At 42.8% G+C, this 25522-nt stretch overlaps 1 protein-coding gene across 1 annotated transcript in view; it reads left to right on the top strand.

Moving 5' to 3' along the window:
* LOC126481492 (chromosome-associated kinesin KIF4A) overlaps positions 1-25522 on the top strand; it is a 295063-nt gene that overhangs the window by 182774 nt on the left and 86767 nt on the right. The window contains exons 6-11 of the mRNA XM_050105274.1: positions 1167-1378; positions 1765-1940; positions 2753-3097; positions 3201-3398; positions 24828-25024; positions 25101-25245. Of these exons, the coding sequence (XP_049961231.1) occupies positions 1167-1378; positions 1765-1940; positions 2753-3097; positions 3201-3398; positions 24828-25024; positions 25101-25245 (1273 nt within the window). The remainder of the gene's footprint in view (positions 1-1166; positions 1379-1764; positions 1941-2752; positions 3098-3200; positions 3399-24827; positions 25025-25100; positions 25246-25522) is intronic.

Below are 25522 nucleotides of genomic sequence, written 5' to 3'. Positions count from 1 at the left end.
TGCTCATTTTAAAAGCTCGTGCCAAGTAGCAAAATGTAGTAACCAGACCTCAGTTGGTCCAGTTGTAGGTTCCAGTTTTCACTGAAAATACCTATGTTTACATACAAATATTAAGCTAACATTTCAAGATAATCAGCAGGTTTTTAATGTAATTTAGGAAATTGAAGCTTTTCAAACTAGTGACTTTGCTTCTAAAGTACTAGGTTGCATTTAGTGATAATGATCTTAAATAATATTTGTATACGGCATGCTCACACTTTATTCAACATGGAAACGTCACTGCAGGTATTTGGGGTATATGTTTGACACGCCTACTCTCATTGGCGATGATGTGGCACAGACAAATAGCGAAACTCTGCACGACTCAGTGAAGTGTCGGAATATCAATCCTGTCAGTGAACTCCTGAAGGGCTGTTCTCAGCTCAGCAATGGTTTTGGGGTTATTGCTGTAGACCCTGTCTTTAATACAGCCCCATAAGGAGAAGTCACATGTGTTCAGATCTGGAGAATATGGTGGGCGATCGAGGCCCGTGCCAGTGGTCTCTGGGTACCCCAGAATCAGAATGCAGTCCCCAAAGTGCTCCTCTAGGACATGAAAAACACTCTTGCTTCGATGGAGTTGAGCTTCGTCTTGCATGAACCACATCTTGTTGAAATCAGGGTCACTTTAGATAACGGGGATAAAACAATCTTCCGAAACCTTCACATACTGTTCGGTGGTCACTGTGCCATCAAGGAATATTGCACCAATTATTCCGTGACTGTACACTGCACACACAAGTCACCCATTGAGGGTGAAGAGACTTCTTGATTATGAAATGTCGATTCTCTGTCCCCCAAATGCGCCAATTCTGCTTATTGAAGAACCCATCCAAATGAACAACAATAAGGCACTTGTGAATGTGCATACTAATTCTCATCATGCTCTGCCGCCAAACGTGCAGTTTGAACATCCTGACGAAAACTGTTCGGAAGTGATGATTATTGTATTTCATATACTTCAATAATTTTTGCCTTGTGTCTGAAGATTATCTTTCCTAATAGGTCAAATTAATTAAGGAATATAACATTCAGAATCCAAATTTTTGTTGTCTGCTGTCAGGAGTAGGCTTCCATTATATTTTCTTTCACAGTCAATAACGTATTTGTATGTTTATGTTATTCAGGAACACGGCTACAACATCAAAGTTTCACTTGGTGGATTTGGCTGGATCAGAGAGACCAAAGAAAACTAAAGCTACTGGTGAGAGATTTAAGGAAGGTGTCAATATCAACAAAGGCTTACTGGCACTTGGAAATGTAATATCTGCTTTAGGTGATGAAACGCAGAAAGGCTTTATTTCGTACAGGGATAGTAAGCTCACGAGACTACTTCAAGGTAACTGCCATTACTGTTGTAATCATATAATTATTACTGTGACAAGTTGACCATAACAAAATTGTCCGAGAAATTGTTTAAAACACAACAAATTACTCTGGTTAATAATCAGGACTATTACACTTTCAGAAGTAGATGGTAATATCCACCATTAACGTTGATGAAAATATTTGCTGTTTAGGATATGTCATTAAATACAGATTTCACAAGCCAGTTTTATTCTGGGCACCATGTATCACTAAGGCGCTGCTGCTGTTGCTGTTGCTAATACTACTACTGCTACTCAACTACCACGTCTCACTTGTTGGTAGTTTGACACCACAGCAAACAGAAGTCCAGATAGAAGAGAGTGCTCCTCTTTTTCTTTTCTTTCTTTTTTCTTCTAGATTCACTTGGCGGCAACTCGGTGACGCTTATGATTGCATGTGTGAGCCCTGCAGATTACAATTTGGATGAAACAATGAGTACACTCAGGTATGCAGACAGAGCTCGCAATATCAAGAACAAACCGATTGTTAACCAGGATCCCAAATCCGCTGAATTGTTAAGACTGAAACAGGAGGTAACATTATTTGTTTCATTATTTTTTAGAAAGTATAAGAACTTGAGCAACAGTCTGATCATACTTTGACCCAACTTCAGTGTATTTAAGTTGAAATGTCTGCAAATCAGTCACTTCTATTCACAAGACTTGAATCTACAACCAATGTTCATAGATACTAAACTTTTTTAAGCTGCTAACCCAGTGCCCAAACTCCACATCACAGAATACAATAGACAACCACATGCACAATAAAGGTTAAACAATTTGGACAGATGACACACCTGAGTACCCTCCATTAGGTTATCTGGATAACTATGGTGTCAGGAAGAGCATCTGGCCACTAGGTTAATTAATAAAATAAAATTTGCCACATTGTGAAGAGGCAACAATGTACTTGACGGGATTATCACTACGGAAAAGAAAAAATAGTAAAACACTTTTTATTCAAAACAACATATAGTTTTATTTCTACAAATTGATGACAATTTGAATAAAGCTTATTATTTATTATTCAAAAATAACATTCGTTTATTTTATTATTATTTTTTAATTGATTACTCAGCATTTGATAAATTTTGTCAAAGGCCAACTACAACCTCCACTTTGAAGTGAATGTTACTGTAAACCTCTTTTGCTTAAATTTTCCACTGTTACATCTGTAACTTCTGCCTTTGTTGATAGAACAAAGAATAACTGTTTAACTTAGAGAAGGTGGGAAAAGGGAAAGATAAATACAATAATTGTAATGAAAAATTTTTGTCACATGATAAACTGTTTTGTATAGCTTTGCTGCTTTATGAATTTGTAACCTAATTTTCCTTTGTCTACAGAACCAACAGCTGAGGCTAGAGCTTCTTAGCAAAGGTGGGCCAGGAGTAAGCTCACAAGAGTTCTCTAAATTAAAGGAAGAATATGACAGTGTCATCATAAAGAATCGTAAATTGACTCAAGCTTTGAATGAAGCTTTGACTGAGCAGACAAATTTAGTAGAACGTGCATTGCTTGCTGAAGTGTCCCGTGACAAAATGAAAGTGAAACTATGTGAATTGCAGACTGAATATGGAAATGCAATGGAAAGCTTGAATAACACGGTTGATCCGAACACTTGTCCTGCAGCATTTTATGAACAGCTAAAGACTCTCAAAGAATTACAACTAAAAATTCAAGAGCTTCAGGTTTGTGATTTTTGTGTAAATAGTCATTCTTTTGGAAATGTTTTTAAGTTTCGGTGGTCATATGCTGTTATCAAGCAGTCTTTTATTCTCTATTTCCCTACAGGCAGATCAGAAGCGAGCTGCTGAAGAAATTCTTAACCACGAATTGACAAATACAGTGGGTAGTAACAATGGTGACACAGAAAAGTGTGCTGAAGCAGACAGTACCTTTGTTGTGAAAACTCTTGAACACCAGGATGACATTGATGAACATCATGAAGCCTACACGTTGCATCAAGCAGCTCTCACAAAGGAATTACAGGTACTTTTGTATTGATTTTTATTTTGCGATTTATAACATAACTTTAGTATACATTACCATATAAAGTAACTAGGTGGCAAACTTTTAAGTTTCATTCAGGTTTCCTCAGCGTGATTATTTAATGGTGTACTTCTGGGTGTTTGGCTGAGTTTGTATTTAGATTTTCACACAATATTTCTCCCTACTCCAGGTGCTGCAAGTTAAGCTGTTATGTGTACTTGCTGCCTGGATTACGACCAGACTCTGAACTATTGTTGGAAATACAAACTTGGCTGAATGCCTGCAAATATACCATTAAATTCTCATGTGTGTCAGAAATTGGTGTTACACTTTCAGTTAAAGATTTCAAATAAATGCCTGTAAGGTCTAACAAAGAAAATACTCCAGGCAAGTGACAAGTTTCCAGGATTGTTCATATTTGCAATAAGCAGCAATAGTTATGGGTTTCTTTATGAAATGATAACTGGAGAAATTGATAGTAATTTGCTGCTGCTGCAGCTGCTGCTGCTGCTGCTACTACTACTACTACTACTACTACTACTACCACTACCACTACTGGGTGGGATATGCTTTGCCTTAGTCATTTAAAGCAGACAAGGTATTTTTAAAAAAGGCCAGAACAATAAATGTCTTTCATCTTACTGTTTTGACCAGAGTTTGTGCTGATATGTTGTTACACGTTATAACTCTAAATGCTTTCCTTAATTTTGTACTGATAGTAGGTATTCGTTTGCATAAAAGCCTTTCTTCTTAAAGCTGCATCAGATTTCAGCAAGTAGTTGTGTTTTTAAAAAATTACACCATTTTTTCAAAGTGTGCCTCTTACACAGTTTTTAGCTTACAATGTGAGAAATGACGTCATTTAGAAGCAGGGATTACGTATGCGAATCAGCGATGAAGTACATCCCTGTCTCCTCACTCTAGACTGGAATTATGAAACAGAAGGGGAATGTAGAATGCACAAAGTACCACCTCCCCTCTTCGAAATGACATTGTTCAAAGCAATTTTTCTCAGGGATTGACCTTATTAAGGTCAGTGGCCCATGGCGGTGAAAAAATTGAATTTTTTAAGTCAATGCAACCAAAAGATGTGGCCATTTGTCACATATTTTGACTCTTGCAAACTTGCTGATCAAAACCTGTAGGGTACATCCTATTAACCTAGAATCGTGGAATTTGACAAGAAGAAAGGTTTCAAAGGACAAGTAAAGGAAAAAATAAGAAATTGTTAATTTATAATTACAGTATAATGATGCTTTTACATTCCCAGAATTAACGATTTCCCGCCATTCATGATAATTTTTATTGTTCCTGTCCAATTTCCTATGTCCACAGTGTTAATTCACATCCGATTTTAGAAATGTTTGTGGAAAAAAAACTGACGTAAAATGACACTTGCATGACGTTGGCTGTCTAATAATGTTTCCAAACATTATGTGATTAAGTTTCTTGCTACCAGGGTGCTCTACGTAGCGGATTTAAACCGATAAATGTGTAAAAGTTGGAACAGTTCATGCCGTATCTCCTGCCACTGGCAAACTCTACTCTGCATGGTGGCTGATAGGAGTACCTAGGTTCTTACATATAAAAGTTATCCTGACCAAACAAACATTTCCAAACTGTCTCTACAGCTCATGTGCAGTTTTGTGCTTGCTGTAATCGTCGTCACATGTCTGTCTAACCATATTTACTGATTTTCGTCTATTGGCCGCTTGCAGCACTAGTTGATACCTTCATTCAGTTTGTGTTGCTCAAACATTTTTGGCGCAAACGCGGTATGAATTATGTTTATTCTCATGCTGAGCAAAATCTGTTTCAAGGATTTATTCTTGTTGTTAAGTGCAATATTTACGCATGTATTGTGATGTTACACAAACAAACAATGTGAGTGATAGTTTTTGTTTCTGTGGTTTTCTGCATAACTTAAGAAAACCAGTACCGGATAACTTCAAAAAGATGACTGCAGCTAAAGAGACGCAGAACAGCACATATGCAGACACCACACAAAATACTTATGTAAATATTTGCACTTGATATCGAGAAAAAAAATTCTCGAAACACACTGTGCTAAGCGTGAAAAAATGTGTGACTCTTGCAGTGTTTCATTATTTAAATAATGAATGACAGCTGCAGGCGTTCCAAAAAGATCAATAATTTATGAAATTGAGCCAAACGTTTCTGCTTCCCAGTTATCAGTTTCCATATCAGCGGTTTTTATTAGATAATAAATAAGTCCCTGACACGAGCATTTTTGAGGCCTATTATGTGCATATACATAAAGTGCAAAAATGGGCGGGGGGGGGGGGGGGGGGTATATCCTGTACATAACTTTTGTAGCTTAGAATGATTTCCAACGTTTTACATTTTCCCCGCATTTTACACAATGGACTTTATTCAGGTTTTCCATGATTTCCCTCTGCGTACACCCCCGTGGTGCATGCCCCGCCCTTGCCTTTGGCTGGAATTGGCACAGGGCCTGAAGGACTCGGTCCCTCCGGAGGCCTTCTGCCGCCGCTTTCTTTCCCTCCTTGCCACATATCAGGGCTCTGGCATTGTTTACACTGACGGTTCGATGGTTGCTGGTCGTGTCGGTTATGCTCTGACTCTAAGGGACCATTACGAACAATATTCATTGCCGGCTGGCTGCAGCGTTTTCACTGCTGAGCTGGTCGCCATCTTTCGTGCCCTAGAGTATCTCCACTCCTGCTCAGGTGAGTCCTTCGTTATCTGTAGCGACTTCCTGAGCAGTTTACGAGCTATCGACCAGTGCTTCCCTCGTTCTCGTCTGGTGATGGCTGTCCAGGAGTCCCTCCATACTCTTGCCCGTTGCGGCCGCTCTGTGGTCTTTGTGTGGACCCCAGGCCATGTTGGGATACCCGGCAATGAACATGTTGACAGCCTGCTCAAACAGGCCACCAGTAAACCATCTCTGGACATTAGCCTCCCGGAGACTGATTTGCGAGCGATCCTACGCCGCAAAGTATTCGAACTTTGGGACACTGAATGGCGCAACCTGACCACGCCAAACAAACTCCGTCCTTCCAAGGAGACGAATGATGTGTGGCGGTCATCCATGCGAGCCACTCGCAGGGACTCAATAGTCCTTTGTTGGCTTCGCATTGGCCACACCCACTTGACACACAGCCATTTACTGCGGCATGAGGACCCGCCTCTATGTTGATGCGGGTCGGCTTTGACAGTGGTCCACATTTTCTTGGCCTGTCCACAGTGTGCTCAGGCAGACGTTTGCGCTGCCTGATACGCTCCCTGCCCTTTTAACTGATGACGCTGCCATGGTAGGCTTAGTTTTGCATTTTATTCGGGTTTTTATCATTTGATCTGAGTGTTTATGTTTTTTGTGTTGATTCCGGCCTTTGGCCTACGATTTTAGACTGAGTTTTTAATGTGTCTTTCGGTGGTTGGCTTCTCCTTTTTTGTCTCTACGGTTGGCCAACCACTGTCACACATTGTGTGATTTTAATTCCTTTTGTCTCGTCTCTGTCTGTCTGTCTTTCTTGTGATGCATCGTCTGTTGTTGTCTCCATTATTCGTTTTTATTCTGTGTGGGTGTTTTCACGTTTTGGAGAAAGGGACCGATGACCGTAGCAGTCTGGTGCCTTTAATCCCACAAACCAACCAAACTAAATTGCTTAAAGCAAATTCTAGGATGTATACAGCCTTCTTTTATGATCCTTGTACCAAGTGTTAGCTACGATTAAGTTGTGCTCTGTGCAAAATTTCTCCAGGCGCCTTCCTCTATCATTTATTACGCCAATCCATATTCACCTACTAAGTTTCCTTCTCTTTCTTTTCCTACTCTCGAATTCCAGTCACCCATGACTATTAAATTTTCGTCCCCCTTCACTACCTGAATAATTTCTTTTATCTCATCATACATTTCTTCAGAGCTACTTGGCATATAGACTTGTACTATTGTAGTAGGCGTGGACTTCGTGTCTATCTTGGCCACAACAACGTGTTCGCTGTGCTGTTTGTAGTAGCTTACCCGCATTCCTATTGCTTTATTCATAATTAAACCTACTCCTGCATTACCCCTATTTGATTTTATATTTATAACCCTGTATTCACCTGACCAAAAGTCTTGTTCCTCCTGCCACCGAACTTCAGTAGTTCCCACTATATCCAACTTTAACCTATCCATTTCCCTTTTTAAATTTTGTAACCTACCTGCCCGATTAAGGGATCTGACATTCCATGCTCCGATCCGTAGAACGCCAGTTTTCTTTCTCCTGATAACGACGACGTCCTGAGTAGTCCCCGCCCGGAGATCCGAATGGGGGACTATTTTACTTCTGGAATATTTTACCCAAGAGGACACCATCATCATTTATCCGTACAGTAAAGCTGCATGCCCTCGGGAAAAATTACAGCCGTAGTTTCCCCTTGCTTTCAGCCGTTCGCAGTACCAGCACAGCAAGGCCGTTTTGGTTAGTGTTGCAAGGCCAGATCAGTTAATCATCCAGACTGTTGCCCTTGCAACTACTGAAAAGGCTGCTGCCCCTCTTCAGGAACCATACGTCTGTCTGGCCTCTCAACAGATACCCCTCCGTTGTGGTTGCACCTACGGTACGGCCATCTGTATCGCTGAGGCACGCAAGCCTCCCCACCAACGGCATGCCCCCCAGGGGGTCCACAACTCTTTTGTGGACACGTGTGTAGCGAGCACGGGACCCCGAGCTAATGTGGCCCTCCTTCCTTTCCGGGCTGCATACCTTCCCTTCCCTTTCCGCATCCCTCCCCGTCGCCCATCTTCGCCCCCCCCCCCCCCCCTCCCCCCTCACCTCTGGCTCTTTCCTTCCCTTTCTCCCCCTCTGGGAGTATGGTTTGTGCCTACGTCCGGAGACGGACGCTCGAAACTTTTCCAACTTACTTGCTTTCTACACTTACAAGTCCTCGTCCTTCCTCTGTCCTTCTCTTTTCCTTCCCTTTTCCTTCCCTCTTCTCCTTGCCCTTTTCTCCGCTGCGGCGTTTGAGACCCCCTCTTCTTTCCTTTCCCTTTCTCTTTTTTCCTCCCTGTGCGTGTCTGAAGGCCGACCCACGCACTTCCATGCGTAGCCGGTGACGGGGTAACGCGTAATTCCCCGCCCCGGGTAGACAGGTAGGACACGTACGTACCCCCTGGTAACGGCCAGGCCCAGGGAGGGGTGATTACCCAAGCTGATACCTTCCGAAAGTGCTGATTGGTCCCTCCGTCCGTTTGTCGGGAGGTGTGACCTGAGGTGTGAACAATCACCTAAGGCGGGTGTGCCCTCGGTGAGGGCCCCCACAAGGGAGGAGCGCGCCATCGGAGACGCCGGTAATCATGTGGGATTCTTCCGCAATGGTTTCCTCACCTTCCACTATGTCTGCTCACAAACATAAGTTCACTGAGTCTCAGCCACAGACAGTTCTTCCATCGTTGCCACAGTTCCTTGTTGTTTCTCGGTCTGACGAAGGTCACGACTTTTCCACGGTCAACCCTTTCATTATTCAGAAAGGTGTCGACGCAATTGCGGGTCCTGTAAAGTCTTGTTCCAGATTACGGAATGGCACCCTGTTGTTAGAAACGCACAGTGCCCTCCAGGCTCAAAAATTGCTGCGTACTTCTCTGCTCCACACGTTCCCCGTCCGGGTGGAACCGCACCGTACCTTAAATTCCTCGCGTGGAGTCGTTTATACACGCTCCCTCGATGGATTGTCTGACGAAGAAATTCAGCACTACCTGTCTGACCAGGGCGTCAAGGCTGTTCATCGGGTTATGAAAAGGGTTGACTCGAACATCATTCCAACCCGCACTGTCTTCTTGACATTTGACTAAGTTCAACTCCCATCAAAAATCAAAGCAGGCTATGAGATAATTTCCGTTCACCCTTATGTCCCAAACCCTACGTGTTGCTATCGATGTCAGCGGTTCAATCACACCAGCCAGTCCTGTTCAAATCCGGCCAAATGTGTTACGTGTGGCAAGGATGCCCATGAGGGTGCTTGTCCACCTCCATCCCCTCGCTGCATCAACTGTATGGGTGACCACGCTGCTTCCTCTCGAGATGCCCCGTTTTTAAGGACGAAAAGCTCATCCAGGAAATAAGAGTGAAGGAAAAGGTGTCGACCTTTGCTGCTCGAAAATTATTCGCCAGTCGACAGCCCACCGTGCCTCAGAAAGGAAAATACAGCAATGTCCTTGCTTCTCCTCGGCCAACAAAGGAGGCGGCCACGCAGACTTGCGACCTCACCTTTAGTACCACAGTCGTCAGTTCGGCCAGCGCAAAGATCGTCCGTTCAACCTCACCACTTTCACCTGCCCACTCAATGGCTCACCCTTCGTCGGGTTCTGCTAAATCTCAAGCCCAAAAGTCAGACACCAAGTCTTCGAAAAAAGAGCATTCTCGTGAAGAGTTTTTACGTACCGCAACTTCACAACCATCGGTTCCTCCTTCATCTAAACATCATACTTCCAAGAAGGCTACGAAGAAAGACAGTTCCTCTCCTTCTCCGCCAAGGCATGTCCCATCTACAGCACCACCTGGCGGAAATCGCCCAAGGCCGTCTTCTGTGTCGCCGAGGCGCACTGCTGGTGGCCGGTCAACCGGCCGATCGCTGGTGGCAGGAGCTGCTCCTGACCAACCTATGGATCAGGATCTTCTGCCTTCGACTGAATGCCATTCCATGCTGTCGGTCGCAAGCTCTGAGCAGTCGTTGAGTTGACAGCACCCTTGGTCACGTTCCTCCATTTCCTGTTCACCCTATGTCCATTATCCACTGAAATATCCGCGGCATTCGAGCCAATCGGGATGAATTGTCGATCCTCTTACGATCCTACTCGCCGGTCATCTTCTGTCTTCAGGAAACAAAGCTGCGTCCCCATGACCGCTTTGTTCTCCCTCATTTTCAGTCCGTCCGATATGACCTCCCCTCTGTTGAAGGCACTCCAGCCCATGGAGGACTCATGATTCTTCTCCATGATACTCTCCATTATCACCCACTCCCCTTAAACAGTTCCTTCCAAGCTGTCGCCGTCCGTCTTTCCCTTTCTGGATACACGTTCTCTCTTTGTACGGTATACATTCCATCGTCCACACCAATGGCACGAGCTGATCTCCTTCATCTTCTTGATCAGCTTCCACCCCCCTATTTGCTGGTTGGGGACTTTAATGCCCACCACCCGCTTTGGGGATCTCCGCATCCTTGTCCACGTGGCTCACTATTGCTAGACGTCTTCCACCAAGTGGATCTAGTCTGCCTCAACACTGGGGTCCCCACATTTTTGTCTGCCTCCACGACAAATTTATTTCATGTGGACCTTGCGGTCGGTACTGTTCCGCTAGCTCGGCGCTTCGAATGGTTCGCCCTTGATGATACACAGTCGAGTGACCACTTTCCATGTGTTCTTAGACTGCAGCCTCAACTGCCATATATGCGCTCGCGACGCTGGAAGTTTGCCCAAGCCGATTGGACGCTTTTTTCGTCTCTAGCGACATTCGATGACCGTCGCTTTCCCAGCGTCGACAATGAGTTCACACATGTTACCGACATTATTCTCACAGCTGCGGAACGTTCAATACCACGCACCTCCGAATTGCCTCGGCGGCCACCAGTTCCTTGGTGGAACGAGGCATGCCGTGACACAATACGTGAGCGGCGACGTGCTCTTCGCATTTTCCGTCACCATCCAACTTTGGCCAACTATATCCGATATAAGCAGCTCCGTGCGCGATGCCGTCGCGTCATCCGCGATAGCAAGAAGGCAAGCTGGAAATTCTTTATTAGCTCATTTAACACCTTCACTCCCTCCTCGGAAGTTTGGAGTCGGCTTCGACGGTTCTCAGGCGCGCCTAGTTTCTCCCTGGTCTCTGGGCTCACTGTCGCGCATGATACCTTAGTGGACCCCGTCGCAATTTCTAACTCATTGGGTCAGCACTTTGCTGAGATTTCGAGTTCTTCAAATTACCCGCCAGCGTTTCTCCCGAAGAAACGTGCAGCGGAAGTGCGACAGCTTGCTTTCTCCTCTCAAAATCATGAAAGCTACAATACTGTTTTCTCCATGCGGGAACTCCAACATGCCCTCTCTTCTTCTCGCTCCTCCGCCCCAGGACCGGATGGTATCCATGTCCAAATGTTGCTGCATTTATCAACCCATAGTCTGCGTTACCTCCTTCGCCTTTATAATCGAATCTGGACCGACAGTACCTTTCCCAGGCGATGGCGGGAAGCTATTCTCGTTCCCGTTCCGAAACCTGGAAAGGTCAAACATCTCCCCTCTAGTTATCGCCCCATTTCTCTCACGAGTAGTGTCTGTAAGGTTTTGGAGCGTATGGTGAATTACCGTTTAGCTTGGTGGCTGGAATCCCGCAGTCTTTTAACACCTGCCCAATGCGGTTTCCGAAAGCATCGTTCTGCAGTTGACCATCTTGTTGCTCTCTCCACTTATATCATGAACAATTTTCTCCGGAAACGCCAAACGGTAGCAATATTTTTTGATCTGGAGAGAGCATACGATACCTGTTGGAGGACAGGCATCCTCCGCACACTGTTCTCTTAGGGCTTTCGGGGCCGGCTGCCCCTTTTTCTTCGCGAATTTATGGCAGAGCGCACATTTAGGGTGCGGGTGAACACTACTCTCTCCCGTACTTTCTCCCAAGAAAACGGGGTACCCCAGGGCTCCGTGCTGAGTGTTGTACTGTTTGCCATCGCCATTAATCCAATTATGGATTGTCTCCTTCCTGATGTCTCGGGCTCCCTCTTTGTGGACGATTTTGCGATCTACTACAGCTCTCAACGGACCAGCCTTCTTGAAAGACGTCTTCAAGGATGTCTCGATCGCCTCCACTCGTGGAGCATCAAAACCGGCTTCCGTTTCTCACCCAGTAAGACCGTTTGTGTTAACTTTTGGCGACGTAAGGAGTTTCTTCCGCCCTCCTTACATCTAGGTCCTGTCAACCTTCCGTTTTCCGACGTCGCTAAATTCTTGGGTCTTATGTTTGACAGAAAACTGTGCTGGTTCTCCCACGTTTCCTATCTTTCGGCTCGCTGTCTGCGTTCGCTTAACACCCTCCGTGTCCTGAATGGTACCTCCTGGGGAGCGGACCGAGTGGTCCTTCTCCGCCTCTATCGCGCCTTAGTGCGCTCGAAATTGGATTATGGAAGCATAGTCTACTCCTCTGCTCGGCCGTCTATTCTTCGGCGTCTCGACTCTATCCACCACCGTGGATTACGTTTAGTGTCTGGAGCTTTTTACACCAGCCCTGTGGAAAGCCTTTATGCTGAGACTGCTGAACCTCCGCTGTCCAATCGGCGGGCAGTCCTTCTGAGTCGTTATGCTAGCCATCTGTCTTCCATGCCTGCTAATCCAGCCCATGACCTTTTTTTCGACGCCTCCTTTGATGTAGGGTATGCAGGCCGCTCCTCCTCCCTACTACCCCCGGGAGTCCGCTTCCGTCAACTGCTCCATTCTCTTTCCTTCCGCTTTCCTAAAACCTTCTTGACAACTTGGGGTACAGCACCGCCTTGGCTCCGTCCCCGGATCGACTTGCTCCGAGACCTATGTCAATTTCCCAAGGATGGTACCCCTACACTTGTTTACCGTCGGGCATTTGCTGCTCTACGTGCACAAATGACGGACGCCACATTTATTTACACCGACGGCTCGAGAACATCGTTAGGTGTAGGGAGTGCCTATATTGTTGGCGACACCCCAAATCACTTTCGACTTCCCGACCAGTGTTCGGTTTATACTGCGGAGCTTTACGCTGTTCTCCAGGCTGTCCACTACATCTGCTGCCATCAGCGGATACAGTACGTAATCTTCTCAGATTCTCTCAGCTCTCTCCTAAGTCTCCAAGCTCTTTACCCTGTGCACCCTCTGGTCCACCGGATTCAGGACTGTCTGCGCTTGCTCCACCTGGGGGGCGTCTCGGTGGCGTTCCTCTGGCTCCCGGGACACGCTGGTATCTGTGGGAATGAGGCGGCCGATATAGCGGCCAAGGCTGCAGTCTCTCTTCCTCGGCCAACTATTCAGTCGCTTCCCATTACCGATCTACGGAGCGGTTTATGTCACCAAGTTGCTCATTTATGGCATGCGCATTGGTCAACACTTCCCCATAATAAATTGCGGGAAGTGAAAGCCCTTCCTTGCGCTTGGACCTCTTCCTCCCTTTCTATAGTGGATTTTTAAGCATTCCTTCTGCCTTTAGTTTCTCAAATTTTATGACTTTGTTCCCATTGCTGCTGGTTTTAAATTTCGTTTTTTTCCTGTTTCCTACGTCACGGGCTGGGCGCTAATGACCATAGAAGTTTTGCGCCCTAAAACCACTATGGCATTATGCCATAATAATGAACCACACATGAGATGGAAGAGTGTTGGTTGTTGTTGTTGTGGTCTTCAGTCCTGAGACTGGTTTGATGCAGCTCTCCATGCTACTCTATCCTGTGCAAGCTTTTTCATCTCCCCGTACCTACTGCAACCTACATCCTTCTGAATCTGCTTAGTGTATTCATCTCTTGGTCTCCCTCTACGATTTTTACCCTCCACGCTCCCCTCCAATACTAAATTGGTGATCCCTTGATGCCTCAGAACATGTCCTACCAACCGATCCCTTCTTCTGGTCAAGTTGTGCCACAAACTTCTCTTCTCCCCAATCCTATTCAATACTTCCTCATTAGTTATGTGATCTACCCATCTAATCTTCAGCATTCTTCTGTAGCACCACATTTCGAAAGCTTCTATTCTCTTCTTGTCCAAACTATTTATCGTCCATGTTTCACTTCCATACATGGCTACACTCCATACAAATACTTTCAGAAATGACTTCCTGACACTTAAATCAATACTGGATGTTAACAAATTTCTCTTCTTCAGAAACGCTTTCCTTGCCATTGCCAGCCTACATTTTATATCCTCTCTACTTCGACCATCATCAGTTATTTTGCCCCCCAAATAGCAAAACTCCTTTACTACTTTAAGTGCCTCATTTCCTAATCTAATTCCCTCAGCATCACCCGACTTAATTAGACTACATTCCATTATCCTTGCTTTGCTTTTGTTGATGTTCATCTTATATCCTCCTTTCAAGACACTGTCCATTCCATTCAATTGCTCTTCCAAGTCCTTTGCTGTCTCTGACAGAATTACAATGTCATCGGCGAACCTCAAAGTTTTTATTTCTACTCCATGAATTTTAATACCTAATCCGAATTTTTCTTTTGTTTCCTTTACTGCTTGCTCAATATACAGATTGAACAACATCGGGGAGAGGCTACAACCCTGTCTTACTCCCTTCCCAACCACTGCTTCCCTTTCATGTCCCTCGACTCTTATGACTGCCATCTGGTTTCTGTACAAATTGTAAATAGCCTTTCGCTCCCTGTATTTTACCCCTGCCACCTTTAGAATTTGAAAGAGAGTATTCCAGTCAACATTGTCAAAAGCTTTCTCTAAGTCTACAAATGCTAGAAACGTAGGTTTGCCTTTGCTTAATCTTTCTTCTAAGATAAGTCGTAAGGTCAGTATTGCCTCACGTGTTCCAGTGTTTCTACGGAATCCAAACTGATCTTCCCCGAGGTTGGCTTCTACTAGTTTTTCCATTCGTCTGTAAAGAATTCGTGTTAGTATTTTGCAGCTGTGACTTATTAAGCTGATAGTTCGGTAATTTTCACATCTGTCAACACCTGCTTTCTTTGGGATTGGAATTATTATATTCTTCTTGAAGTCTGAGGGTATTTCGCCTGTTTCATACATCTTGCTCACCAGATGGTAGAGTTTTGTCAGGACTGGCTCTCCCAAGGCCATCAGTAGTTCTAATGGAATGTTGTCTACTCCCGGGGCCTTGTTTCGGCTCAGGTCTTTCAGTGCTCTGTCAAACTCTTCACGCAGTATCATATCTCCCATTTCATCTTCATCTACATCCTCTTCCATTTCCATAATATTGTCCTCAAGTACATCGCCCTTGTATAGACCGTCTATATACTCCTTCCACCTTTCTGCTTTCCCTTCTTTGCTTAGAACTGGGTTTCCATCTGAGCTCTTGATATTCATACAAGTCGTTCTCTTATCTCCAAAGGTCTCTTTAATTTTCCTGTAGGCGGTATCTATCTTACCCCTAGTGAGATAGGCCTGTACATCCTTACATTTGTCCTCTAGCCATCCCTGCTTAGCCATTTTGCACTTCCTGTCGATCTCATTTTTGAGACGTTTGTATTCCTTTTTGCCTGTTTCACTTACTGCATTTTTATATTTTCTCCTTTCATCAATGCAATTCAATATTTCTTCTGTTACCCAAGGATTTCTACTAGCCCTCGTCTTTTTACCTACTTGATCCACTGCTGCCTTCACTACTTCATCCCTCAAAGCTACCCATTCTTCTTCTACTGTATTTCTTTCCCCCATTCCTGTCAATTGCTCCCTTATGCTCTCCCTGAATCTCTGTACAACCTCCGGTTCTTTTAGTTTATCCAGGTCCCATCTCCTTAAATTCCCACCTTTTTGCAGTTTCTTCAGTTTTAATCTACAGGTCATAACCAATAGATTGTGGTCAGAGTCCACATCTGCCCCTGGAAATGTCTTACAATTTAAAACCTGGTTCCTAAATCTCTGTCTTACCATTATATAATCTATCTGATACCTTTTAGTATCTCCAGGGTTCTTCCATGTATACAACCTTCTTTCATGATTCTTAAACCAAGTGTTAGTTATGATTATGTTGTGCTCTGTGCAAAATTCTACCAGGCGGCTTCCTCTTTCATTTCTGTCCCCCAATCCATATTCACCTACTATGTTTCCTTCTCTCCCTTTTCCTACACTCGAATTCCAGTCACCCAAGACTATTAAATTTTCGTCTCCCTTCACAATCTGAATAATTTCTTTTATTTCATCATACATTTCTTCAATTTCTTCGTCATCTGCAGAGCTAGTTGGCATATAAACTTGTACTACTGTAGTAGGTGTGGGCTTCGTATCTATCTTGGCCACAATAATGCGTTCACTATGCTGTTTGTAGTAGCTTACCCGCATTCCTATTTTCCTATTCATTATTAAACCTACTCCTGCATTACCCCTATTTGATTTTGTGTTTATAACCCTGTAGTCACCTGACCAGAAGTCTTGTTCCTCCTGCCACCGAACTTCACTAATTCCCACTATATCTAACTTCAACCTATCCATTTCCCTTTTTAAATTTTCTAACCTACCTGCCCGATTAAAGGATCTGACCTTCCACGCTCCGATCCGTAGAACGCCAGTTTTCTTTCTCCTGATAATGACATCCTCTTGAGTAGTCCCCGCCCGGAGATCCGAATAGGGGACTATTTTACCTCCGGAATATTTTACCCAAGAGGACGCCATCATCATGTAATCATACAGTAAAGCTGCATGCCCTCGGGAAAAATTACGGCTGTAGTTTCCCCTTGCTTTCAGCCGTTCGCAGTACCAGCACAGCAAGGCCGTTTTGGTTAATGTTGCAAGGCCAGATCAGTCAATCATCCAGACTGTTGCCCTTGCAACTACTGAAAAGGCTGCTGCCCCTCTTCAGGAACCACACGTTTGTCTGGCCTCTCAACAGATACCCCTCCGTTGTGGTTGCACCTACGGTATGGCTATCTGTATCGCTGAGGCACGCAAGCCTCCCCACCAACGGCAAGGTCCATGGTTCATGGGGGGGGAGAGTGTTGGTACTCCAATGAAATTTACATCCCAAAAAAAAAACCACGCTGAAAAGCTTAATATCAGATGGGATCTACTTCATTGTGAATCTGGACAAACCAATGTGCTCTTCAGGCCGAATTATTCATTTTCGTATGGTTTACTAAATTCCGATGCTCTTTGATTAACCTCTGATGTCCTGTTTCTTTTATGGTGTAATGTAAGATCTCGTAATGCTTTACACATTCGAACGTGCCGGCTTCCTACATCACCGCAGCTGTGCGCGCTCTATAATGCCTTTTTTCTGGCGCATTCGGGCGACTGCTACAACAAACCTATTTCCTACAGTGTTGGGAAAGTATTGCAAATGGTGGTTTTAAAAGTGTTACTTCCAAAGTAAATTTCCTTTTATACAAGATGAATTATGTTACGTGTGAGAATGTGGGATGAGTTTTTTTAAATTACAGAGTGTATGACTCGTTTACAATATAACATTTTGAGGACCAGTCACTTACAAGAATTTCGAGTCCAGAAGATCAGACATTTATGTCATTACTTTAAATTTGAATGGCACATTTGTATGGTGTAACACCTGCAAAAAAGACCAATATTACATGTGAAAGCTTAGCTTCTCTTGTAGCTTATTAATCTTAGAGACCAATATTATATGTGAAAGCTTAACTTTTCTTGTGCCTCCACTATGTAAACCATTAACTTTTCCTCTCTGTATGTTCGCCCTACTTAAGTGATCTTGCTATTGGCTGACAACAATACTTGTCCTATGCTCTGAATGTCTGCTGTCATTGGGTAGCAAGATCACGTGGCATGAGATACATTTGGCTTACGAAAGGGCATCACAGTCTTGATTTCAACGCTCAGGAAATTAACGTACTGTGTTTGGTGTGATAAGAGTTTATAATTTCATAATATGAAAATATGCAGCGTATATGTTGCCGCACATCAAAGGTCTTTCCAAACCCCCCTCCCCCCTTTCTCTTCTTCTCCCCTAAACTACCGGGAAGTTAAACACTAACATATAAAACCTTAATCATAAGTTTTACATTTCTGACGGATAACCTTCTGTCACTTAGCTCGGAAAAAGTGTATTTTCGCCCGGGAAAAAGTATAATTTTTAACCGGGATATCCGGGAAAAATCCAGGAATTTTTCTTCATTGTCTGCGTATACACCCTGCAGAACACAGTGCACACACAAGTGTATGCCAATGGCAAAATGTTTCAAAGATTCTAGAACAAATACTATACAATACTTCATAACAACAAACTGCTTCCGATGAGCATGACGTCCAACTTTACAATAGGTTCATCTGAGCGGGTACCATCGAGCTCATGCGCAGTATAGTCGTGTAAGAGTTATACCTTTTCATGCTTCTGCCAACTATTAGCCATATCAGCAGTAGCAACAGGCAGCCAGATACTTCCCGGAAAAAATTTTCTGGCGCGCTCAAAGTTGCGCACAGCCGTCATGCATTGTTGTGGGGAGGGGGTAGTCTCAAAGTGATCCGTGTACAAGTTCGTTGATTTTGCTGTCCTTTTAGTTTACAGCTTTCACGTCAAAGAAAAACAAAATGGATTTCTGTGGCCGGGAACTATCAAGTGAATTAAAATACATTCACATAGGTGCAGAAGGCTAAAATGTGTTGTTAGTTTCAGTTTTCTGATTTTATTTTACAGGGTGTATATGACCTGGGACAACCGGTAGATCCGGGAAAAACCCAGGGAATTTTTTAGAATTCCGTGAATTTTTTTGTTTTAGTTTTGAGTGGTAAGAAACAATACAATAAAAAGGATAGTACTGTCTCCCGCTGCTGCAGAATAATACTACAGCAATAAAACATGAACGAGAGGGGGGAAAAAACGAAAATAAATCTTAAGTCGCAAAGGAAATGCACCATATACAACAAAATACAGTGCTCATAGAAGCGTCTGCCAACAGCAAAAGGTGTCAAAGGATTAGGAAGCTTGTGCAATGCTTCATAAGAACAAATTTCCTCCGACGAGCGTGACGTCACAACTGTTTACATTAGATTTGTTAGAGCAGTAGCGAGCGGGCTCATGCGCATGTGCAGTTGAGTCGCGCATTGGTAGTATTGCCGCGGTTCCGAATTACCGTTGATCTGGGGCTGATGCACAAAGCAGACTGAGTTGTAGTGGGGAGGTGGATAGCCTCAACGAGCCCCTTGTTTAAGTTTAATGATTTTGCTGTTTCCTCTTTGTTTATTGCTTTCACGTCAAATGAAAACAAAGCCGATTTCAGTGGGCAAAACAAAACGGATTTCAGTGGCCGGGAGCTATCAAGTGCATTAAAATACATTCACATAATTACGGAAGGGTAAAATATATTATTGCTTTCAGATTTTATTTTATTTACATCTTTCTGACAGTCAAGCATTAGTCGCCTTGCAGAACAATGAAGTTATTTTTTTCGGTTTGCTAAAGAAATTTAGCTTTTATTAATCTTTTCCGCCGAAGCAGTCAATGTATTTGAAGCAAAGTGTTTAATGTGCATCTTCTTGCACTTATGGCATTATGCCTTAATAAAGAACCAAACATGTTAATACAGTACTGGTACTCCAAAAAAAATTTTATCCGAATCTGGACATGCGAATCCGCTAAGCCGAATTGTGCATTTTAGTATGGTTAATGAAATTCCGATGCTCGTGGAGTATCCTTTGATGTCTTGTTTCTTTTATAACATAAAATAAGATCTTTTAATGATTTACACATACGAACACAAAGCACGGTGACGCCTGTTATCTGGCACTCTCTGGCAACTGCTGATATGAACCTATGTCTAACAGGTCGCGGGAGAATATTGCGAATGATTGCTTGAAAACCGTTACTTTCAAAGTAAGTTAACATGTTATGCAAGATGAATTATGCTACGTGTGAGAATGTTGGCTGGATTTCTTAAATCACAGAGCATTTGACTCTCATTTAAAAATAAACTCTTTGAGGATAATCATCTAAAAACGTTTTGAGCCCAGAAGATTAAACATTTATGTCGTTATTAAAATTTTTTTTGGCACATTTGTGTGATATATCTGAAAGCCTAACACACGCAAAAGAGATTATCATTATATGTGAAAGCTACTCTTGCAGCTTATTAATCTTAGAGACCGATATTGTATGTGAAAGCTTTGCTTCTCTTGTATCAACACTATGTATATTACTTTAAACAATTGACTTTTCCTATTTGTTTGTACGCACTACTTAACAGTGATATTGCTATTGGCTGACTACATCACGTGTTCTATGCTCTGAATATCAGCTGACGAGATCACGTGGCATGAGCCATGACTGGCTAACAAAAGCGCATCACAATCTCAATTTCAATGCATCAGAAAGTAACGTGCGGTGTTTGGTGGGTTTCGAATTTATACTTGCGTAATCTGAAAATATGCAGCGCACATGTTGCTACATATCAATGAAATTTCCAAAATCTTTTTTTTTATGACGCCGGTGTATAGAACCATAACCATTTAAAGGACCGATAAGTTTTACAGTTCCGAGGAAGAGTATACCGTCACTTAACGTGGAAAAATTGTATTTTTAACTGGGAATTTTTTTCTTGTCCGCATATACACCCAGTTTTATTTCCGCGTTTTTAGCAGTCAAGCATGAATCGCCTAGCAGAACAATGAAGTTACGTCTGTTTGCTACAGAAATTTAGCATTTATTAATCTGAAACTTCCTGGCAGATTAAAACTGTGTGCCCGACCGAGACTCGAACTCGGGACCTTTGCCTTTCGCGGGCAAGTGCTCTACCAACTGAGCTACCGAAGCACGACTCATGCCCGGTACTCACAGCTTTACTTCTGCCAGTACCTCGTCTCCTACCTTCCAAACTTTACAGAAGCTCTCCTGCGAACCTTGCAGAACTAGCACTCCTGAAAGAAAGGATATTGCGGAGACATGGCTTAGCCACAGCCTGGGGGATGTTTCCAGAATGAGATTTTCACTCTGCAGCGGAGTGTGCGCTTCGGTAGCTCAGTTGGTAGAGCACTTGCCCGCGAAAGGCAAAGGTCCCGAGTTCGAGTCTCGGTCGGGCACACAGTTTTAATCTGCCAGGAAGTTTCATATCAGCGCACACTCCGCTGCAGAGTGAAAATCTCACTCTGGATTTATTAATCTGTTTGTCTGAGGCAGTATATTTATTTGAAAAATCGTTTCATTCCACACTATTGATCAGTTTCAACCGTTCACTGAATTTCAAATGCAAGTTTTCACCCTCTGCTACGTATGGCATTATGCCATGATAAAAGAACCAAACATGAGGCAATAAAATACTGGTATTCCAAGAAAATTTCATATCAGCACATGTGTTAATGTTCCCCTGGTAAACCCTGTCCTTCAGGTAGCCCCACAACCAGAAATCGCAGAGAGTGGAATCAGGTGGTCATGTTGACCAAACATTTGGAAAATATTGGCTGATGATTCGATAGTTTCAAAATTTTTTGAGAAGCAGGTGAATTTCACGAGTGATGTGCAGTGGGCCCCCATCTTGCATGAAAACTGCGAGTTCAAGGCCTCTCTCCTGCAATGCGGGTATGACAAGCTGGCAAAGCATATCACAGTAACACTGACCAGTCACACTGCACATCTTTGGTCCTTGAGTGTCAGCCTGTTCAAAAAAGAATGGGCCAGTGATGAACATAGCCATGAAGCCATACCATACGGCAACATGTTCACCATACAAAACAACTTCATGCACAGTGACTGGAGGTGAAGATCCCCACACTTGACAATTGTGTGTTCACCTCACTTTGTCTGTCCATAGGATGGTCCAGGGCCAGCCCTAATCATCTTCAATCCTGGCCAGAAAGTGGAGAGTGTAGAGTGAAGTCAACACATCGTTGTGCATCCTGCAGTGCAAGCTGCTGTATGATGTGTATCTTGTATGGATACCATGTTAGAATGGTTCAAAGCACCTTCTGTACAGTGGACCATGGGATATTCAACTGTTGTGGCACACCACGCGCACTACCTGACGATCGGGAATTGCGCGCAGTGTTGTCTGCCATAGCAACCACCTGTGGTGCGGTCGGTCGTGTGCCTCTTCTGGGGGTGACACCCAGTTCTCATGTTGATTCGAACTTCATCAAGCTCCACACAGCAGGCGGAGAAAGAGGACCCTTCTGTAATCCTTCCAGCCAGTGATATTCTCGGAGTGCAGCTGCAGCATTACTGTTGTTTTGATAATAGAGTTTCACCAATAATGCCTTGCTCCTTTTGTCCAAGCTCATATTGATACGTCAACAGGTGCACTGCAACTGGTCAGGTGTGTGTGACTATGAATCACAATTACTGATCATTGCATCTGGTGGCCATAGGTGGAACTGTTTGGTGGCACTGTGATGCATGGAAATTGTGCACCCCATACTCTGGACATTAATGCTACCAAATTTGGTACTTGTACACTAATTAGTTTCTGTGTTTGTGTCAAATAGGGAAACTTTAATTATAACCATCTGGTATACTAATTTAAACCATTAACTTTTCCTATCTGTGTGTTTGCACTATTTAACAGTGGTGTTGCTACTTACTGGCTACATTGCATGTCGTATGCTCTGAATATCTGCTGTCATCATCTGGCGAGACCATGTGACATGAGCTATGATTGGCTTACTGACTTACAAAAGCATGTTGCAATCTTGATTACAGTGCTTCAGAAACTAATGTGCTGTTTTTGATGGAGTCCAAATTTATACTTTCGTAATATGAAAATATCCAGGGTACATGTTGCTGCTTCTCAAATTTTATTTACTTTTTTCCTGCTTCTTCTTTTTTTGCTATGTTTAATTTTTAAAGTGCCGGGAAGTTCTACACCGGTGTACAAAACATTAACCGTTCAAGGGATTGACAAGTTTTATGGTTCGGAGGGAAAGTATACTGTCACTTAATTCCAAAAAATTGTATTTTCACCTGGGAAATCTGGGAATATTTTCCTTGTTTGCATATATCCCCTGGTCTTGCTTGCACATTAGCAATCAAACAAATCACATTTCTTATATTTTTCAATTTTTTCATTTACATTCTACCACGCATCTTTTTGCTCTTTTTCCTCCAAGGCACTGCCAAGCCATGATGTCCAAAGAACAAGTGCTCCTCTACAGCAGGTGGAGAGGTTTATTCGGTGTTGCACCCTGGTGATGTCTGGAGCTGACATGATTTAACTGTTCATGTGCACATTAATATGAGAGACCACGGACAGAGTGATGTTTTGCGCTTAATAACTGCCTAAACCACATTTTCAGCTCCTAGAATATCTTTTGTCAGCCTAAAAGCATAAGAGTGTGGAATATGTGTAACACTTCATTTTGTCCTCTTAACAGGTGGGTCTATCAAATCTTGGGGTCTGAGTAATTGCCTTTACTTTTTTTACCTTCTGCAACCTATTCCTTGCACTTCCCTCAGGAAGGATCTATTAGTTCTGAAAGCTTTATATGTGTTTGTCGGCAGTACTGCAATTTCACCTCATGGAGTATGTTAGCCAGCAATGATGTCTCAAAATCCATTATTCTTTGGTAATTCACTTTGCTCCATAATCTTTACTTACATTCTTCTTGACCAGTACATTGCTCCTGCAAGCCATCACTCTCAGCAGCTGCTGCCTGTGTTCAGAATCCTCCACTATTCAGCCCTGGGATGTGCCAGCACACTCCTTACAATCCTCCTTGAAGCCAGCCACAGTACATTATCTTCGTAATGAATTTTCTTGTCAACAGTCAACCAGAATTTGAAAACATAAGCATTCGTAAATATACTGCAAGGGGCATACCAACACACACACACACACACACACACACACACACACACACACTTGCACTCTAGGAACTCTGGCACTTTGTTGTCTTTTCTGTTAGCACAATAGCCATTGAAGAGCAACTGAGTGACACCATATTACATTGCAGCAGTTGGAAACAGTAGTCATGGTCCAGCACACCACTTTGTACATGATGTCGAACTTCAGAAATGTTTCTGTAGCATAAGTGAACCCAGCAGCAAATTCTTATTTGAGACAAACAAGATGTCATAAGGGAGACATATCACTTGTGTATCAATCTGGAACCTCTTTAAAATCTTGGGCTTGCAATCAGTAGAAAATGAGGTGTTGTATTGCAACATTTATAGGACAGCTCCATGCAACCCCTGCCGCAATTGCCACAATGACATAAGCGTCTCTTTCATCAAACAGACTCAGACCTTTTATTATTAACTCACTTGTAAGGGGAAAAAATCACTCGTGAAAAATAGTGAATGAACTTCTATGAAAATTACAATGTAGTAAAAAGTTGCTGTGCTATTTAATATTTCTTATAAAGTAATTGTTATTTAGACAGTACAAATCTAAGAGGCATGGTCTAATAGAGTACATATTGTGGGGGTGTGCTGAATATAGAATTAAGTTTATATCATATTTGCTTGATGTTCTCAGAGAAGTAAAAGAATGCGTGCATGCTTTTACTTCTTTGAGAACATCAAGCAAATATGATATAAATTTAATTAGCATGTGGAATATAGTAGATTTTAATGTACGTGCGATGCTCCCTTCACACTCGTGGTCCATCAGTTTTACTAGACTGATCTTGTTTGAAAAAGCAGTAAATTTTACTATGTGCCTATCTCTTGAGGTCAGTAGTGATCTACCCTCATGTACATAATGGATAAATGGTTGGTAACTTAATTGTGTGATATTCACTTTTGGTAGTGCATAAAGCTGCAGTTATGTTTACTTATTGTGTTTTTTATTTTACTGTATTTTTTTTATTTCTAGGAACTGAATAAAGCTCTTGCTTTGAAGGAGGAACTAGTAACACAGTTATCAGTTAATTCGGATCAGATACTCAATATCCGTCATACGTATGAAGATAATTTGAAAGAACTGGAGCAGCAAGTAGCTGCTCTGCAGAAAGAGAAAGATGAACTCACGCAAATGCTAAAAAATATGCAAACCAATAGTAACACAAACAAGTTAGTAAATCATACTTAATATTCATTTTGTTATATTTTGTGACACTGCTTTTACCTAAGATGTTATGTTACCTAGGATTGCTGAACAACGCAGGAAGAAACTGCAGGAACTGGAACATACTATTTCTGAATTGAATAAAAAAATTAGTGAGCAGACAAAAATTATAAAAATTAAAGAAAAATCTGATGAAAAAATATCAAAACTTTTCAATGAAATTCAGGTGAGAATAAGTTGTTGTTGTTGAGACACTAGTGAGAGCTATTGCACCATTACATAAGTCATCCTCCAATGCTTCCTTCATTCATCTAAAGCATTTAGAAAATCCTAGAATTAGTTAACTTCTGTGTTAAAATAATTTTCCAATGAGCATGCACCTTCTTTTACCTTCAAGCAATGTTGTTGTATGGGTCAGTCTGGGAAGGCATGTGGATTTAAGTTGAAACCCTGTAGTTAAGAAAACTGTGATGTACGATCACTAATGACCAGAAATAGAGAGA

This window comes from Schistocerca serialis, chromosome 5 (genome assembly GCF_023864345.2).
Source record: "Schistocerca serialis cubense isolate TAMUIC-IGC-003099 chromosome 5, iqSchSeri2.2, whole genome shotgun sequence".
Taxonomy (NCBI): domain Eukaryota; kingdom Metazoa; phylum Arthropoda; class Insecta; order Orthoptera; family Acrididae; genus Schistocerca; species Schistocerca serialis.
Note: the sequence above shows the minus strand (reverse complement) of the source record. Positions and strands in the feature narration are given on the sequence as shown.